This window comes from Mus caroli, unplaced genomic scaffold, assembly GCF_978045245.1.
Source record: "Mus caroli unplaced genomic scaffold, Mus_caroli_1 scaffold_8, whole genome shotgun sequence".
NCBI classification, from domain to species: domain Eukaryota; kingdom Metazoa; phylum Chordata; class Mammalia; order Rodentia; family Muridae; genus Mus; species Mus caroli.
In genome coordinates, this window is record NW_028227263.1 from 126681751 (window position 1) to 126701080 (window position 19330).

The following is a 19330-nucleotide window of genomic DNA, read 5'->3' on the forward strand; positions in this document are numbered from 1 at the left end:
TTATTTTCAGGAGTTGGTTCTCTCCTGTCATGGATTCTAGGGGCTGAACTTGGGTAGTCAGTCAGCCTTGGCACTTTGCCACTTTCCTGACATCTTCACCCTCATATTTACATAAATAAACTCAGCAGTAAAGCCCTTGCCTAGAATCCCCCAGTGAGGAGGCTGGCTGTGGTTAGGTGGTAGAGCCTCTGCCTAGCACACATCAGCTCCTGGATTTCATCCCCAGTAACACAAAAACAAGTAAAAATGAACAATTGTACTTTTTCTTTTCTTTATTTTCACTTGTTGGTTTCATTTTAGTTTTTTTCACAGGGTCTCACTCTGTAGCTCAGGCTGTATTAAAACTCACTATGTAGCCCAGGTTGGCCTCAGAATTACAGAAATTCTCCTGTCTCTGTCCCCCAAGGATTGGCAGCACAGGTAGGAGATGCCATGCCCAGCTTTATCTCCTAGTTTATTAGGGCATCGAGGTATCTGTGGTTCCCTCCAGGGGACAGCTGGCACTGCAGGTACTTCAGTGTGAACCCCCACTTCCTCACACTATCCCTGCAAGTCCACAGTGTGCTGGACATCTGTTCTCTCTCTCCTGGTGACTCTTCCCAGTAGCCTCTCACGAAGTGGCCTGAAAATGGGTGACACAAACCAAGTTTTCTTGTAATCTGATCCTATTCCTGACAACCCACCCTGTTTCCTGTATCCAAGTTTTGGATGCTGTCGTTTCAAATTGCATTCAAAGAGGCTTAGACCCCAGAACGACCTACTAAAGCTTGGGAGGCAGGAAGATGATCATAAACGTTACCATAGCGCCACCTGGTGATAAGCAGTAATTGAGAGAGAAGTATGTGATTGGGTTCTAAGGCCCAGAGCCTGTCATCTCAGCCACTCAACATGTTGAGGCAGGGGGATAGAAACGCCCGGCCTACATATGTAGTGATTTCAACATCGTCCTAGCCCGCTTTTGAGGATGTAACCTGAAAACTAAAAATGAAATTGAGCATGGTGGGTCCCCGCACGCAGGAGGCAGAGGTACGTGGATCTCTATGAGTTTGAGGTCAGCCTGCTCTACACAGTGAGAGCTTCAGGACAGCCAGGGCTATGTAGAAAGACCCTGTCTCCAAAAGAGGGGCGGGAGCCTCCTATATTGCTCAGTGAGTGATGGAGCTTGCTGGGCAAAGCTGATGGCATAAGTTTAGAACCTCAAACCCATAATGGAAGGAGGGAACTGACTTCAGTAAATCATCCTCTGACTTCTACATATTTGTCATGATACACATCGATACAGAAAGATAGATAATAGATAGATAGATAGATAGATATGGAAAAACACTTATTGAAAAAATAAAAGTAAGCTGGGTGGTGGCGCATGCCTTTAATCCCAGCACTCAGAAAGCAGAGGCAGGCAGATCTCTAAGTCTGAGGCTAGCTTGGTCTACAGAGCGAGTTCCAGGACAGTCAAGGCTACACAGAGAAGCTCTGTCTCAAAAAAAAAAAAAAACTTAAAATGAAAGCAAAGGTATGGGAGATGTGGCTTAGTGGTGTAGTGCATGCTGGGTTCAATCCCAGCATCTGAAAAAATAAAATAAAATAAATAAATAAATAAATAAATAAAAATTCTTGAAAATACAGTTGAAAGGAGTCTTGTGAAGTTCTGAAACTAATCGCCACCCTGAATAAGCTGATGGTTTTAACTGGCTGTCTGCCTTCATCTGTTGCCATGGTGATAGCCATTGTGTCTGATGCTGTTAAAAGGAAGACCTGCTTTTTAAGTTTTCTTTCACCAAATCAGAAGGGGATCGTTGGTTCTATTTCCCCACAAACAGAATAGAACCCAAGGTCTGTGCCTTTGACCCAGTTTGAGGTCAGGGTTCTATCAACCATGGTAGAAATTAGTTAGGAGAGATGGTAAGAATCTTCACCAGAGAGCCCTCTAGTGGCACATGAATGAAGTGCAGGGCTCTTGGATGTCTATTTCCAGCCTTGCCTGTCTGTGCCCTGCAGGTTCTCATTCGGTCTTCACTGCAGTCCTAGCAGAGAGATTAAGTCTCCTGCCTGAAATCACGCAGCCAAGTATGAAAGGTATGATGATTTTCATATATAAACCCAGGTCCTGGGGAAAGGAAAAATGGGAAAAAAGGGAAAGAAGGGGGGGGGGGAACCCTGCAGGATGATAATTTGCATATATCCAATTTGCATATCTCTAATTGCAGTGTTCCAGCAAGAACACAATAGTGAAACACTTGGAAGGTAGAGGCAGGAGGGCCCCTGTGAGTTCCAGGCCAGCCAGAGATACACAGTAAGACCCTATGTCAAAAACAAGCAAAAAGGGGCTGGCGAGATGGCTCAGTGGTTAAGAGCACCAACTGCTCTTCCGAAGGTTCCGAGTTCAAATCCCAGCAACCACAAGGTGGCTTACAACCATCCGTAACGAAATCTGATGGCCCTCTTCTGGAGTGTCTGAAGACAGCTACAGTGTACTTACATATAATAAATAAATAAATAAATCTTTTAAAAAAAAAAAGAAAGCAAAAAGAACCGTGTGGCAGTTAAAAGCATCTGCTGTTTTTCCAGAGGACCCAAGTTCCATTCCCAGAACCGACACCAGGCATCTTATCCGCCTGTAACTCCAGCTCCCAGGGCATCCAATGTCCTCTCTGGGCCTCCCTTGGCATCAGAGCACATATGGAACATACATACAGCAACGTACACACAGACTTAAAACAAAATTTTAATACTGTGTTTATTTGTTTTTTAATATATTTCTGTGTGAAGGAGAAATGGATGTGTGCTGCATACCCATCCTACAGTGAGGCCCCACTCACTGTGGCAGTGCCAGGCCAGGCTGGTGGTCCTGCATTCCATAGAAAGCAGGCTAAGCAGGCGGTGAGGAGCAAGCCAGTAACTAGTGGTCCTCCATGGCCTCTGCCTCCACTCCTGCCTCCAGGTTCCTGTCCTTCCTGCCCTGACTCCCCTCAGAGATCTTTAGCCATAAGCTATAAAGTGAAATAAATTCTTTCCTCCCCAAGCTATTTTTGGTCATAGTGTTTTATTGCAGAAATAGAAACTCTAACTAATTAAATCTGGCAGTGGTGGCGCACACCTTTAATCCCAGCACTCGGGAGGCAGAGGCAGAGGCAGGGGGATCTCTGAGTTTGAGGCCAGCCTGGTCTACAGAGTGAGTTCCAGGAAGGCTTTTTAAAGCTGGAGTTACAGGTACTTGTGAACTCTCCAATGTGGGTGCTGGGAACAGAACTTGGGTCCTACCAAAAAAAAAAAAAAAAAAAAAAAAAAAAAAAAAAAGCAGTATCTATGCTTAAGCACTGAGCCATCTCTTCAGCCTCCTTAAAAATTGTTTTTGTTTTGTTTTCTGAGACAAGGTATCACTAGGTAATCTGGGCTGGCCTCTCACTCAAAGATCCACCTGACTTTGCGTCCTGAGTGCCCAGGACTAAAAGTGGGCACCACCATGCCCAGAATATTTGAAAACTACAACTCAACAATAAGAAGACAGCCTGATTTTAAAATGGGTAAAAGGCCAAGTAGTGGTAGTGTATATCTTTAATCCCAGCACTCTGAGTTTGAGGCCAGCCTGGTCTATACATTGGGGACAGCAAGGCTACACAGAGAAACCCTGTCTCAAAAATCCAAATAGTAACAATAAAATAATCAGGGCTGGAGGGATGGCTCAGTGGTTGGAAGCACTGGCTGCTCTTCCAGAGGACCTGGGTTCGATTCCCAGCATCCACATGGCAGCTCACAACTGTCTGTAACTCCACTTCCAGAGGATCTGATGCCCTCACACAGACCAATGTGCAGGCCAAATACCAAAGCATATAAAATAAAAATAAATAATTAGGGCTGGTGAGATGGCTCAGCAGGTAAGAGCACCCGACTGCTCTTCCAAAGGTCCTTAATTCAAATCCCAGCAACCACATGGTGGATCACAACCATCCGTAACAAGATCTGACTCCCTCTTCTGGTGTGTCTGAAGACAGCTACAGTGTACTTACATGTAATAAATAAATAAATCTTTAAAAATAAATAAATAAATAATTAAATAATTAAAAAAATTAAAATATCAAGAGATTTGAGTCAACCTTCTCCGAACTGTGCAGACAAGTCCAAGACACACACAAAGTGGGGTCAATACTATTAGTTATTAGGGAAATAAAATCCAAACAATGGGCTATTGCACCATACCCTCTAAGGAGGCTGTAATTAAAAGGAAAGATGGGGCCTGCCGGCACACCCTGGTTAGTAAAGTGCTTGCTTAGGGTTCACTCCTTGGAGTCCATCCTAGCAATAGATATAGTGACCTCAGCACTTGGGAAGTGGAGACAGGATCAAGCATTCAAGCCAATCCTTGACTTCACAGTGAGTTTGAGCTGGGTGAGAGTCAAAAACCAAACAATAAAACAAAATAGCAAGATTTGCAGATGTAAGAAGAAAACAAAACAAACAAACAAACAAACAAACAAAACAGGTGCCCCAGGGTTCAAAAAGAAACCCTGTCTCAAAGGAATAGACAGAGTGTCAGTGGACACTGACACTCTTCTGCGCTCTTCAAGGAACACAGCTGGTCACACACTCAAACACAGTTGCACACATACTCACACAGACATGTACACACAAAGGAAGAAAGGAAGGAAGGAAAGAAGGAAGGAAGGGAGAGAGAGAGAAAAACCTTTTAAAGAAATAATCTGCTGTGATAATTGCTTAAACAATCTATCTTAGATCTATCTATCTATCTATCTATCTCCATATCTATATATAATATGTATGTAGTATATATCACATATATAATATACACATATACATCATTGATAGTTCTGGAAGTTTCGGGGCCACGGCAACCTATCTCCATTGTTCTGGGCCCATTATGAGGCATAGCATGTGGCACACAGGCTGGAGAGATGGCTCAGCAGTTAAGGGCACTGGCTGGTCTTCTTGAGGACCTGGTTTTCATTCCTAGCACTCAATGGCAGCTCACAAACATCAGTAACTCCAGTCCTGGGGATCCAAAGCCCTCTTCTGGGGACCTCAGGTACTAGGCACGGATGTTCTGCCAGGTCATGCTGTAGGCAAAAGACCCACAGACAGAGAGAAAGAAACAAAGAGAAAGGGAAAGAAACAAACTTCCCTTTGACACAGGAGCTACACAGCTCCCATGGCCTCTGATTTTTTAATCCTCTTGTCTCAAAACAAAACAAAAGCAGGTATGGTGGTGTTCATCTTTAATTCCAGCACTCAGGGGCCAGAGGCAGGTGGATCGATCTGTGAGTTCCAGGACAGCCAGGGCTACAGAGAAACCCTGTCTCAAAACACAAAAACAAAAACAAAAACAAAAAAACAAAAAAAACAAAACAAAACAAAAAAAACCTAGCACAATCCCTTTTAAAGGTATAACCCTGGAATTGAACATATAATTTCCACTTATCTTCTTCAGTAGAATTTAGTTAATCACACCTAACTGGCAGGCCATTTGGAAATGTTGCTCTTATTTTGAATGGAAACCCAGCAACTGTTCTGGAAGATGGGGAGAACAGAGTATGAGAGAGAAACACAATGTAGGCTGGCCCTGGGATCCCTCATAAGGTCTTCCAAAGACTGGGCAGGTCAGGGTAGTGCTTGAATGCAGGCTTAGCTGGAGTGTGACTGCCTTGCATGCAGAGGGTTTTCCTGGCATGCAGAGGGTCCTGAGCTCAGCCCTAGCACTGATCAAAGCCGGCATGGTGGCGGCACACCTACAATCTTAGCATACATTTAGTGGAAGCAGAAGGGTAAGAGGACTACGATCACCCTTGGTACATTGTGAGTTCGGGGCTAGCTTAAGCTTGGGTCCAAAAAATAAAAAACAAACAAACAAACCCTTTAAAAGAGTTATACACAGGGCTGGAGAGATGGTTCAGTGATTAAGAGCACTGACTGCTCTTCCAGAGGTCCTGAGTCCAGTTCCCAGCAACTACATGGTGGCTCACAACCATCTGAAGTGGCATCTGATGCCCTCTTCTGGTGTGTTTGAAGACAGCTATAGTGTATTCATATAAATAAAATAAATTTTAAAAAAAGAGTTATACACAAATGGTATGTGTTTGCAATCCCAACACTGAAGCTGAGGCAGGAGAATCAAGACTAGCCTGGGCTACATAGTAAGACCCTGTGTACAGGTTAGTTTTATTGCAACTCGACACAAGCTAGATTCATCTGAGAAAAGGGAACCTCAATTGAGAAAATTCCCCTATCAGATTGGCCTGTGAGCAAGCATTTGGGGAGTCTTCTCGATTGATGATCTATGCGAGCAGGTGGTTCAGAATGCCATAAGAAGGCAGGCTGAGCAAGCCATAAGGAGCAAGCCTCCATGGTCTCTGCCTCAATTCTTGCCTCCTAGTTCCTGCCCTGCCTTCCCTTCAGGAAGGACTGTAGCAAGCTAGGCATGGTGGTGCATGCCTTTAATCCCAGCACTGGGGAGGCAGAGGCAGGCAGATTTCTGAGTTCGAGGCCAAGCCTGGTCTACAAATTGAGTTCCAGGACAGCCAGAGCTACACAGAGAAACCTTGTCTCGAAAAAACAAAAAAACAAAACAAACAAACAAACAAAAAACAAAGGACTGTAACCTGTAAGCTAAACAGACCTCTACTGGCTGGCTTTGTGTGTCAACTTGACACAAGCTGGAGTTATCACAGAGAAAGGCGCCTCCCTTGAGGAAATGCCTCTATGAAATCCAGCTGTAAGGCATTTTCTCAATTAGTGATCAAGGGTGGAGGGCCCATTGTGGGTGGTGCCATCTCTGGGCTGGTGGTCTTGGGTTCTATAAGAAAGCAAACTGAGCAAGCCAGGGGAAGCAAGCCAGTAAGCAGCATCCCTCCATGGCCTCTGCATCAGCTCCTGCTTCTTGACCTGCTTGAGTTCCAGTCCTGACTTCCTTTGGTGATGAACAGCAATGTGGAAATGTAAGCTGAATAAACCCTTTCCTCCCCAACTTGCTTCTTGGTCATGATGTTTGCACAGGAATAGAAACCCTGTCTAAGACCCTTTCTTCCCCCCGGCTGGTTTTAGAAATGGCTTCTATTACAGAAATAGAAACCAAAGTAAGATACCCTGACTCAAAAACAGAGAGGACACAGTTTAATGTCATAAGTCTGTGGTTCTCAACTTTCCTAATGCTGCAACCATACAAGTACTGGGGACTCCAAATCATAAAATTATTTCATTGTGGGCTGGAGATACTGTTCTGAGATTAAGAGCACTGACTGCTCTTCTAGAGGTCCTGAGTTCAATTCCCAGCACCCACATGGTGGCTCACAACCATCCCTAATGGGATCTGGTGCCTTCTTCTGGCCTACAGGCATACATGCAGACAGAGCACTGTGTATAATAAATAAATAAAAATCTTTTTAAAAATTGTTTCATTGCTAGTTCAAACCTGTAATTTTGCTACTATTATGAGTCATTATGTAAATATCTGATATGCAAGCCACAAGGGGGTCGTGACCTACGGGTTGTAAATTACAGGTTGCAGACAATTAAACCAATGTCAACAAGATCCTCCCTCCTCTCTGCCTCTGCTCTGTCAATTTTATTTCCTTCTGCACTAGATACATTTTCTTTCCTGAGAGCAGATTTAAGAGATGTCCATAGGTGGCATTTACAGAAAGACTATATTCTCCCAGTCTCTCCCTCCCCACAAAATAAAAATAAAAATAAAAAAGAGTTTTCTGACCCTAGAAGTTCTCTCGCTCTCTCGCTCTCCCCCTCCCCCCCCCCCTTCTCTGTCAGTTCTTGCCCTGGAGTGGCGATGCATGCCTTTGATTCTGAAGGCCAACCAGGGCTCAGGGCTACACAGTCTCAAAAAATAAAAAATAAATAAATAAAGGAAGAAAATGCCAGCTCCCATCCTATACGAGGGCTCTGTACAGTAGTGTACAGTATATATGCTGTGGTATACAATACAGTTGTCTCAGGTGCCCTTAGCAACAGTTCTTTTTCTTTCTGTGCCTGGAATCCCTAGAATAAGAAGTGAGTCACGCTGTCTAGGTGACAAGAGAATGATTGAGAAGTGTGATGTCACCAGCACAGCCCGGCACCAGATCTGTGCAGACAGCAGTGCCCAGTTCATGTTTATTGGATGAATGAGTGAGTAAATGAATGAATGAATGAATGAATGAATGAATGAAAACATTCTGCATCCAGAGATTGTTCTGGGTACAGATCCTGAGATCAAGAGTCAAGTCGAGATCCCCACATGTTGCTTTTGTGCGTGTTTTAAATTTGTGTTTGTTTGTTTGAACGTATTTATACAGCGCGCATGTGGAAGTCAGAGGACAACTACTTGTGGAAGTCTGTTCTCCAGGCCACCACGTGAGTCCCGGTGATCGAACTCACAGGATCTAGCTTGCCTGCAAGCGCCTTCACCCACTCAGCCATCCCAGCAAATTGTACGCGTCAGGGGTGGAACCTTCAGGAGACGAGCGGAACCTTGAAGAGCCAACCACTGTGAAGAGCCGGGCCAGGCCAGGCTCCTAGACCCCACGATTTTGGATTAAACCATCGTGTATCTGCTCAAAGGGAGAGAGAAGAAAGTCCTTCTGCTTCTTCCCCCATCCCATTTGCTATTTCCGAGCCATAGAGACAACGTATTTGCATCTCCAACACCCACCCTGTTTCCGTCTTAGCCCCTCTATTCCTCGCGGCTCCACAGAGCCACACAGGTCGTGCTGCCCCCCGCACACCGCGCGGTGGCTCGCCCCAGTTTGACGCATTGCAGGGAAGGCCGGACCAATCGGAGTTGCGTTCTCATTTCCGCCACGAGGCGGGTCCAATAGCGGCGTGGCTCACACAGGGACGTGTCACTCTCCGTAAACCGGTGCCCTTCCGCCAGAGAGGAAAGCGGAGCGGATGCAAGGGGCCGAGAGCGCCGAGAGCGAAAGTAGTCCCCGCGGTGGGGCACGCGCGTGCGCGTGCCCGTGCGACAGCAGATTCGCTGGACTCTGTGGAAGGGGCGAGCCGCGCGAGCCTGGCGCGAAGGGATCCGTAGGAAGCCGCAGTGCAGCGGGAGCGCGCGAGCCGTCTGGGGCGGGGCCGGGCGAGGCGGGGCGCGCGCGGCGGCCGTTGAGGGACCGTTGGGGCGGGCGGCGGCGGCGGTGGCGCGCGCTGCGGGCAAAGAGTGTGGAGGCGCGGACGCGCGGCGGAGCTCGAGCTGCTGCAGCTGCTGCCGCCGCCAGAGTAACCTCGATCCCCGAGCTCCGGATACCGGTGCCTCGCCATGGTGAGTGAGGCGGCCGAAGTCGGGTGGAGACCCCCCCCAACCCCGAAGATGGCGAGCGGACCCTGGGAGGGAGAGGCCGGGCCCCTCGGGACCTCCCATGCGGCCCTCGGGACTTCTAGAAGCGGTTTTAGCTGCAGATGGAATTGGTAGGACCCCCAAACAAGAGGCTTCAAATGAGGAGCTCCAGGACATCCCCACCCCCGCCACCTCCCAGGCAGCATTCGGATCCCTCTCGGGGCGATTGGTCTTAGAATCACATCTACCGGGTCCCCGAGAGGAGGAAATGGAAAACGCCGGCGATGAAGGCTTTGGGTGCTGGAGGAATGCAGGAGGCTGCTCCTGGAGGGGTGGCTGTGGGTAGCAGAGAGGGGGACCGGTCGGTTCCTAGGGAGTGTTCTGCAGAGAGGATAGATGGGGATCCTGGGTCACTTGTGCACTGTAGACCCCGGTGGGGGAGGGGTCTCCAAGGACAAGCATTGCCAAGGAGGAGGAGGAAGAGGAGGAGGAGGAGGAGGGTCAGGTGCAGGCTGAGGTAAGGAGGAGCCCGAGGTGGGTGGCAGCAGAGGCTAGAAGATGCTCTTGGAGCCTGTGAGGACCTAGAAGGGGATTGAGGAGAGTTGGGGGTCGTAGAAATGTTTTAAAGGAGTGGGGATGTGATCACGGGTAGTGTGGGGAACCAGGGAGCCTTGTGGAGAACTTGGTTGGGGGTAGCTAGGAAGGATTCTGAGGTCTAGGTTGTTGCACTAGAAAGAGAGATTGGGGTTTGTAAGGCGTGTTTTGTTTGGGTCAGAGAAAAACGGGGTTTCCAAGGTGAGGGCTAGGGGAGGACTTGAGTTTGGGTGGTGGGGGTGAGGTTGGACAGCCTTCTAGAGAAGTGTAGGAGACACTGAATGGTGGCTGAGGTAGGACTAGGTTTAGAGGTGGGTGTCTCCGGGGAAAGGTCCCGACACAAAGGCCGATGAGTCGGGCTTGGTCATGGGCTGCAGCAGAGGACCTGAAGGAGTAGCTGTGTGTTCCCCTTGCCTTGGCAAGAATGGGGATTGGGCCAGGCTGAAGGCACCGAGGCAGTGGGAGCAGGTGGGCGGAGTTGTTCGGGGCCCTATTGCGCACTGAAGCTGCATGATATAGGAGTGGGGTCAAAGTTTGGGGTGCATCAAATGATGGCTAAGCCAGGAAGCTTGGCCCCCTCATTGTCCCTTCCAGGCTAGGAGGACTGCCTTTCTCCTCCAGCTTCATGCACCTGCTTCTCCTCACTGTGCCAAATGACAGCGCAATACAGTACCGTTCGGGTCAGTGACAGACGCCCAGTTCCATCCCCTCAGGGCGGGGGCTGCAGTGCTTGTCCAGAGAAGACCTCCAAGGACCCTCTCGTTGACTCAAGGGCCACTTGTTCTTTCCAGGCCTCTTCCCCAGTGCCCAAAGCTAAAGCTTCTAGAAGCAAAATAGAAGATTACTTCTCCTCTGGTCCTGCCACCCACAACACCCCCAGCCCTCCCCACCACCACCCCCTCCCCCAGGCTCAGGCTGGGAACCGCGTGCACCACCCTCCCTGGCAAAGCTGGGGAGGACAGGCAGCCGCCACCACGTATCAGATCTCATACTGCTGACACAGACCTGAGGGCTCTTCTTGCCGCCACCCCATCCCCCCCCCCCCCCAGCAGAACCTTGCTAAAGGGGCCCTACAGCTTGGGCAGCTGCCAGCAACCCCCACTCCCCACCTCCAAAGGAGGGTCCCAGCTTTGGCCCTGACCAGGTTTTCTCTTCCTGTTTGTATCCAGCAAGGTGTGGAAGGAACTAGCCCTGGTAACTGGCCCTGGACTTTGGCCTGAGCTCTGTGGCTCCTCCTTGGCCCTGGGTGAGGGACCCTGGCCTTGGTTTCTGAGCTCATTTAACATTGCTTTCTGGCACCTGCTGGGGGCTGGGGCAAGACCGAGAAATAATCCCCTCTTTCCTCCTCACCTCAAGCTGATTTGGCTTGTCCAGCCCCTCTCTGGAGCCTGAGATGAAGGGTTGGAAAACTGGAGACAAGTGGCTTATTGTGCAGTGAAAGCTAACGATCTAAGCTGGGAAGGGCCACCAGCAGCAGGCAGTCTTGCTTCTTGGGCCATCAGTTTTCCAGGCCAGCAGCCCTGCTGTGGTATCTGCGGCCTTTCCTTGGTGGAGCAGGGGAAAGGGCTCCTGGATGTCAGGGAGAGTGTCTGACAGGCCCTCCACAGAGCCAGAGCCACGCCTATTTGCAGCAACCGTGACAGTGCCGCCTCTGCAGCTTCCAGCTCTTTGGGGAGAAATGGCACATAGCAGACTCCAGAGCCACCCTTGGCCATTCCGTCTGCAGCCTGCCTTGGCCTCTTTGCTCCCACCGCCTTTCAGTGTCACCAAGAGGGGAAGGCAACAGGGCTTCTTGCAGACCGCACTGTGTGATGGGAAGGTCCTTGAGTGGGCTGGCTTTTCCCAGCCTAGGCCCATGGAAAAGAATGAAAAGCAGATGGACTCCATAGCCTCCCTCCCCACTGCTCCTCGGCCTCCTCCTCCCCTCCCCCAGCACAGGCTGGCCTTGGGAACCAGAAGCCCATTCTCTTCTCACTTTCTGGGTGCAGCCAGCAGCAGTGTCCTCAGGTGTCAGAACCAGGGGGTGGGCCTGATCATCTTCAGGGGCCCTTGGGCTGGGGGCGGGGGATAGGTAGAACAAGGGCCCTTTGGCCCAGGCCACAAGGTCAGGATTAGGAAGCCCACTACTCAGTCTTGATAGCTGTGCAGAAGGCTGTCCGTTTGGCCTTCACCATCTCTTTGCACCTCCTTCTCCCCCGCCCATCCCCTCTGCAGGCATCTCCCATCTGTTCTCGTCACTGATCCTCCTCCGACACGGCCTGTTTGGGTCTTGGTCTCTAGTTTCTCTAGATTAGACAATACCCCTGCCCCCCATTGCATCACTTATGAATATAGAATGTGGAGGGATATGGATTATGGTTTTTAAAAGCAGCTCAAGGGTTAGGGGCAGGCGATAGTTTGTAGCCTCAGCTGGGACCTCCAGAGCCTTAGTAAAATGATGCACGCTCCTGCCATAGTTTACTTCCGCTTCAGGGACTTGCAAGCTCAGGCCAGGATCCTGCTGTGGCCTTGGTACCCTTTGCCTTCATGGGAAACGGAAGGGCAGCATTATGTGGACTACAGTGACTCCAGGGCAGAGGAGATATATATATATATATGTATGTATGTATATTGGGGGGCAAGATCCTCACACACAAAGAAAACTGGCCTTATTAACTATTCAAAGCTTGTAGTTGGGATCCAGCTCTCGTTTTGCCCCTCCCTCTAGGACTGCCACACCCCACCATAACCAGGGTTCCAGTGAAGGAAAAGCTGAGAGCTGTGCCTCCTCCGGGAAACCCTGGACACACACAGTAGGACTGTCTGCCATGGCTGGCTAGGCCTCAAGTAGTCCAGACTAAAAAGGGTTAAAATCTGCAGTGCTGAACCTAGAAGGCCAAAGCCCAAGCAGACTTTATTTCTTTGCCATCATTGCTGCTTGCTGCAGGCCCTCCCTGCCACTTGGCCCTCTTGTCTAAAAGTAACAGAGCAGGATGCTGTGCTGCATCTACTCTGCATGTAAGCAGGGAGAGCCGCCTATTCTTGCCTAACCTGGGTTCTCTAAGGCCCTGGAGCAACTTGGAAACACCAATTAAAAGAGATCTTGCCACTTGGAGGCACAGTGCCTAGGCCTAGTACCCCAGATAGGTAACAGAAACTAGCAAAGACGGCCCCACACGGCTTCCCTCTGCCCTACCCACAGTGACTGGCCTGTTTTGTTTTGGAGCCTTCTAGAGTGCTTGATGAGGCCTCTAGGGCAGCAGCTTCTTGCCTCAGCCTCTGGGGCTCCTGGAGTAAAACCTGAGCAGCGCACAGGGCCGGAGCAGCTCTGGATGCTGCCCAGCCTGCGTTGGGCAGGCCTGTGGTTCCAGTGAGTTCCAACTAGCCCAGGGCCTGACTCTGACGCGATCTTCCCTTGCTTAGCGGGAATGCTTTAGGAAGCTGGCCTTGGCAGAGGGGGCTGGGCAGGGGAGGAGGCCACGTCCAGGATGGATGGGTAGGTTAGCCGAGTGACTTATGCTCCCTCCTCCTTTTCCAGGCTGACCAGCTGACCGAGGAACAGATTGCAGGTGAGTTTGCCACTCTGTCTTAAGCCGGATCTTAGCTAGCCCTGAGTCTCATGAGATATGTGTCCATTATCACCGCACACCAGGCCTGTGGCCAGGATGTTGGTATATGTGTGGGGGGAAGAGCTTAGCCAGGAACTGCCACACCTGCCCCACGGCCTGCCACAGACCTTGGCCAGGCTTCAGGGGCTGAGTGCCCTCCCTTGCTATAGCTCACCTGGGGCCTTGAAATGGACCTCTTATGGCAGGACCTACTCAGCTGTGTCCCAGCCCCCCAGCCCCCCCAGTACTAGCCAGTCAGACTGAGAAGGTGCCACCTGCCTCTCCTGCAGTGGGCTGGCCACACCCACCTCTACTCCTCACTTGCTTCCTTCTACCAGAGCTCAGCTACCCTGACCCCAACTCAAGCAGGCAGCCCCTTTCCCTCCCTCCCTCCCTCCCTGTGTGGTGCAGGCTTGTCTGATGGGCCACAGGTGTTCCATTTTCTCTTCTGTTGTTGCCTGGCACCAGGAATCAATTCCTAGAGCACAGAACTTGGTTTTGTTGATTGCTGCCGTGTCCTCAATGCCTGGTGCATAGTAGGCATCCCATACATTCTTTCTGCATAAACAATAAGCACTCACCTCCCATGAGCTAAAAGAAACTCCCTAGCTCCCGTGTGACTTTTGTGGCTCTGCACCCCATCCAAGCTCCAGGAAGACTCACTGCAGGGCTGATGGACTATTATGTTTCTGTGGTTTTGCCCCTCCACAGCCTATGCTGCCAGAAGGCCTGAGGCAACTCCTGGTGTATCTGTCTCCTAACAGCAGGTTGCTGCAGCATTGACCAGAGGCCAAAGTGAGGAAAAAGGTCTCTGCCCTTAGCTTTGCCTGCTCTGTGACCAGGGACCTGTGACACAGGACCTGCTGTCTCAGAGTCACACATTGGCCCTAGGCAGTAGAGACCCACCCAGAAAAGCCAAAAGATTAGACTTTGCCTCGTGGGTCACATTACCCACTCAACTGGCACCCCACACCCCCTACAGCCAGGTCTCAGCACACGGAGATGACAGCATCCCAAAGGAGACGTGGGCTATTGCTCCGGAGTCCAGAAGCTTGGGTCACAGCTACCCAGCCGTGTGTGTCCCTCCCTCCCACCCCACCTGCCATCCCCTACCTGGCTGTCCTGTAAACACAAACACACAACTCTTTTTACCCAGTGCCCATTAGCAAAACGTCCACACTCCCCTCTGTCACCACCCCCAGCCCACACCCTCTGGGAACAGGCTGCAAGGCATCTGTTCTCAGAGGGTTTGGGGGTGGGGAGCTCTGGGTGCCAAAGTGGGCCCAGTGGGAGGGCAGGAGCCACATGCTTCGCTCCCCGCTCCTGATGCGGCCCCAGCTGCGGCCTTCCCACACAGCGCCACACTTGCTCTTCATCCTCCTGGCTTGGCAGCCATCCTCTCAACCCCACACACTGCCCATCAGCCAAGCCCTGCTGTGGACCACTCCCACACATCACTGCCCCCACAGGTTTGGCTCCTCCCTGGAAGTTGGTGGCGCCCACAGCTGGAGACTGGGCTGGCAGTGCCCAACAGAAGGAATTTGATGGCACAATTCCTTTTGAGGCTGGCCAGAAGACTCTGCAGCCTCCCGTTTCCCTCCTGCCAGTTGACCTTGGAGAACTAGTGAACTTCAGATGGAGAATTGTCCTGCCTCTTACCCACTCTATAACTTTGGTCCAGTGCATCATTTGAGAGAGAGGTCAAAGCCAGGGACCAAGAAGAAATGAGATAGTAGAGGAAGCTGTCCGGCCAGATCACTCACTGGATGGGCTGAGGAGATGGACAGTTTTCTCATGCTGCGGAGAAGGCCCTAACCTGAGGCCTGACTCCTGCACATTCCTTTCCTTCCCCAGAGTTCAAGGAAGCCTTCTCCCTCTTCGACAAGGATGGAGATGGCACCATTACCACCAAGGAGTTGGGGACTGTGATGAGATCGCTGGGGCAGAACCCCACTGAGGCGGAACTGCAGGACATGATTAATGAGGTGGATGCTGATGGTGAGTGCCCGCCCGCTCACTTGGTGACCCAGGGGACCCTTCTCTCTAGAGGGCTCCAGGCAACACCTGCCTCTTTTCCCTCTGCTAGGCAATGGGACCATTGACTTCCCAGAGTTCTTGACCATGATGGCCAGAAAGATGAAGGATACAGACAGCGAGGAGGAGATACGAGAGGCCTTCCGTGTCTTTGACAAGGTAAGCAGGCAGTCAGCCCTAGGACAGATGTCAAACAGCAAAGCCACAGCACCACCCCCGCTTCAGAGCCCCCTCACCCAGTGCTGTGTGGGAGTGGCAGCTGACAGTCCCTGCCCTCTGCAGCCCTCCCAGCAGGGGAGCCTGAGTGACAAGCCTTTTTCCCCAACCCCCAGGATGGGAATGGCTATATCAGTGCTGCCGAGCTGCGTCATGTCATGACGAACCTGGGGGAGAAGCTGACAGATGAGGAAGTGGATGAGATGATCCGAGAGGCCGACATTGATGGAGATGGCCAGGTCAATTATGAAGGTGAGTTGCACTGGGCTCATCGTCCGTGTCCCAGAGCTGGGAGGACTGTGAGGGCTTAGCAGGTGACAGACTCAACCCTGTTATCTCTTGGCAGAGTTTGTACAGATGATGACTGCGAAGTGAAGGCCCGGGCAGCTGGCCATGCCCGTTCTCCTGATCTCTCTCGCGCTCTCCTCTCTTCAACACTCCCCTGCGTACCCGGTTCTAGCAAACAGCAATTGATTGACTGAGAATCTGATAAAGCAACAAAAGATTTGTCCCAAGCTGCATGACTGCTCTCTCTCCCTCCTCCTGACTGTCCCTCCACGCCCTCACCGCTTCCTTTGGCCTTCCCCTTCCATTCCCAGTCTTCAGGCCTGATGCATTCACAAGGTGAACCCCATTGCCCTGCCCTGGGGAGCCTCTGCCCTCCTCCTCCAGCCCGGATGGCTCTCCTCCGGTTTTGGTTTGTTTCCTTTTGTTTGCCCTTCTTTTGGGTGCCAGGGTGGCCACCATTCCTGTCCCTGCTCAGTGAGGAGGGGAGCAAGGCCTTCTGCCAGGTGGAGGAGCGTGTCCCCTGCCACTGTCGCATGCACCCCAGCCCTGTGACTGTGTGCAAGCCCAGCAGCCTATGGGGCGGGGTGCCAAGAGGGGATGACGGGACGTTCCAGGACCGAGGGAATTGAGGATGTGACCCAGGACGGGGGCAGGGGGGTGGGGTGTGTGTGGAAGGGTGGGAAGGGACAGGAAGGCCTTGGAAGCTAACATGCTTTCGCTACTGGAGGGGGACTGCATAGAGTGGACGGCACTTGGGTCTCGCTGACGCTGTTCTGAAACCATCTGGCTGGCTTTCTGAGGTCAGGCTGGGTGGGGGGCTGTCCTCCATCGGCCATGCTGCTGATGACACTCAACCGCCCTCCAGCGACGTCCCGCTGTTCTGTAAATACCTGGTGCTAACATCCCATGCCGCTCCCCTCCCCGTGGCGCCCCCAGCCACCTGCCCAGTTCAGGGCTGGTCCAGGAATGGATGTGGGGGATGGTCGCTGTGTAATGTGCCGGTCATCTTTTTTTCCCCTTCCCCTTTATGCCCCTTAAAACTTTGATTTTTGTCCTAAACATGCCGGGCCAACTAAAGGGTGGGGAGAGGAGAGATGCACCCCACCATGCTCACAAGAACCAACCTGCAATAAACACTTCTATGGGCCGCCGCGCAGAGCACGCCGCGGGCACCTCTTGCCCCCTCCGTGGTGACTTGGCATCGCTTTCTGCCCTCGCCCTGCCTGCCCCACTCCCCAGCGGAGAGCATGATCCGCACCCTTGCTTCTGACTCTAGCCTCTGGGACATGTCAGTCAACGCGGGCAGTTCAGTCTGGGTTCCTTTCCTTTCTCTGTTCTCATCTGGCCCCCCAGGGTGATCTTGTTGCTTTTTGCTGGGACCTGCCCAGCTTTGAGACTCTCCACCCCTTGGCACCAGCCTTAAGGGAGGGAGGGACAGAGCATATCAGGAGACCCAGCCTAGAGTTGAGGGCAAGGGCAGGTAGGCGTGAGGCTGTGGACTTTGCGGAATGTTTCGGGGTTTTATTTTGGTTTTTTGTTTTTCCTTTTTTGTTTTTTTGTTTTTTTAAAAAAAACCGGGCAATATTGTGTTCAGTTCAAGCTGTGAAGAAAAATATATATCAATGTTTTCCAATAAAATACAGTGACTACCTGTCTGGACTCTTCCATCTGTCCTCAGCCTTCCTCTGTGGACAGGTCACCAAGAGGAAGGTACTGCCCTGGCTGGGCAGTCAGGGTCTGTGTATGAAGACTGAGAAGAGCGGCCCGACACCAGGAGAGCACCTGAAGGGCCCTGACTCAGGAGAAGGAAGGATGCTACAGCCAGAGGAACTACGGAGACCTTGTAACGGACATGGGTGGGGAGCAGAGGATGACAGGGCCTTCGTACCCATGGTGGGTCTCACAGGTGCCTTCTGGGTATGCCACCCAGGAGCCTGGAGGGGCACTAACAGCATCTCTAGTAGCAGTACAGCAAAGGGGATTCGACTTGAAGTGAAAAGCAGAGCAGCTTTGTCCCTGAGTTCGAGGCCAGCCTGGGCTTCAAGAGAGACCCAGTCTCAGTTTCGAAGCACAGCTGCTCACTGACACCCTGTACTTCCATGAGGCTGTGGGAAGAGAAGATCTCTAAGTCACCTGGGGCTCCAGTAGAGGAGGGTGTGTGAATGGGGGTGGGAGAGCTCCCAGCTGCAGACCCCTCACCTCCTAATGGCAAAGGCTGAGCTTTAGATAGAGGCTACTTTGGGGGCCAGAGAGACAGCTCAGCACAGAGGGTTGACAACCCGTGTTCAGTCCCCAGAAGCCAGTTACTGGAGCACACATCATGGTCCCAGCGCTCCTGTGGGGAGGTGGGACGTGGAGGCAAGCCGGCAGACAGACCCCTCTTCAAGGCAAGGGGGGAGAGCGCATGCACAACAGCACCTGCACGCATGCAGGATGCAGATGGGGGAGGCCGCGTGGCCGCACCGGGCTTGCTGACTGTGACTCTCGGCATGAGTTTACACATGGAAAGTAACTACCGAAATAGTAAAATGATCTCTGGGTTGTGCCACTGTGTGTTCCCATTCCTGCCTGGACCAAGTGGCCTGTCATGCTGATGGTGGGCATGCTCTGGCTTATGGACATGCTGCTGCAGTCAGTGGGAGGGTTTGGTTTGGGTTTTTGAGGCTGAAGGCCCAAGCAAGTAAAACCTCCCATTTCTTGGAAATAGTGCATGGCAAGATTTCCCCTCCCTACTCTGGCTCCCAGATACCAAGCATTTATGCACAACGTGCTCCACCCCAGCCCCCACCGCCTGTGGTTCTGGATCCTCATTACCTGCAGACAGACAGCCACATTGTTAAATATCCATCATACTGCCCCCTCTCAGGTTTTACAAACCAAAGACAAGAACTACATTCCAATTCCAGCAGCCCCGGGGTGGGCAGGAAGGTCTGATCTGCAGCCCGAGGTCATTGACATCCTTGTCAGGGTGTGTGTCCAGGTCAGGCTCCTGGATCTAGGCCACAGTGTGCCAGGCAGGGTCCCCTCCATGCCCAGAGGGCAGCCAATGAAGCTAGCCAAGGCCCCTTCTAAGTGTCATTCTCAATGTGACCAGCAGATGGGGCTATGAGGACAGAAGGCCCGCAGCTCGGCCTCAGGCCTGGAGTGTATTAGTGCTGTGTTGTTTAACAGTTCATTATAATCTAGTTTGTTTAGCAACCTAGGAAGCTTTTAGGCGTCTGAGATGGGCAGTGTGGCTGGCCTTGTAGGTGAAGCACATGGTCACCTTTGCTAGGGCTAGCTCTCTGACCTCCCTGGTTTCCTCAGCAAACTGGCACTGTACCTCAACATGGCT

At 51.5% G+C, this 19330-nt stretch overlaps 1 protein-coding gene and 2 long non-coding RNA genes across 4 annotated transcripts; 2 read left to right on the forward strand and 1 right to left on the reverse strand.

Annotated features, from left to right (window-relative positions):
* The first annotated feature begins 344 nt into the window (after positions 1 to 344).
* LOC147003473 (uncharacterized) lies at positions 345 to 8358 on the forward strand. Its single transcript, XR_015048012.1, has 3 exons — positions 345 to 1026; positions 1999 to 2076; positions 8298 to 8358. It is a non-coding gene; the product is annotated as an uncharacterized LOC147003473 (long non-coding RNA).
* Positions 8359 to 9051: 693 nt separating this feature from the next.
* Calm3 (calmodulin 3) lies at positions 9052 to 17647 on the forward strand. 2 transcript variants are annotated; one of them, XM_021166928.3, is made up of 6 exons: positions 9052 to 9262; positions 13389 to 13419; positions 15313 to 15456; positions 15545 to 15651; positions 15825 to 15960; positions 16055 to 17647. In XM_021166928.3, exons 1-6 carry the CDS (start codon positions 9260 to 9262, stop codon positions 16081 to 16083), a joined length of 450 nt encoding a protein of 149 aa, XP_021022587.1. In that variant the 5' UTR covers positions 9052 to 9259; the 3' UTR covers positions 16084 to 17647. The 2 variants fall into 2 exon arrangements, with proteins under 2 accessions (XP_021022587.1, XP_085698253.1); XM_085842127.1 differs by lacking the exon at positions 9052 to 9262 and adding an exon at positions 13197 to 13220.
* On the reverse strand, positions 9609 to 11364 carry LOC147003474 (uncharacterized). The gene is made up of 3 exons (XR_015048011.1): positions 11222 to 11364; positions 10545 to 10693; positions 9609 to 9658 (listed from the first exon to the last, which is right to left on the reverse strand). It is a non-coding gene; the product is annotated as an uncharacterized LOC147003474 (long non-coding RNA).
* Positions 17648 to 19330: the final 1683 nt, after the last annotated feature.

What these genes read in the sequence shown, in the direction of transcription:
- Calm3 (XM_021166928.3), top strand. An exon ending in TAATGAGGTGGATGCTGATG is followed by an intron (nt 15,457 to 15,544) that starts GTGAGTGCCCGC and finishes TCCCTCTGCTAG; the next exon opens with GCAATGGGACCATTGACTTC. An exon ending in TGGCCAGGTCAATTATGAAG is followed by an intron (nt 15,961 to 16,054) that starts GTGAGTTGCACT and finishes ATCTCTTGGCAG; the next exon opens with AGTTTGTACAGATGATGACT.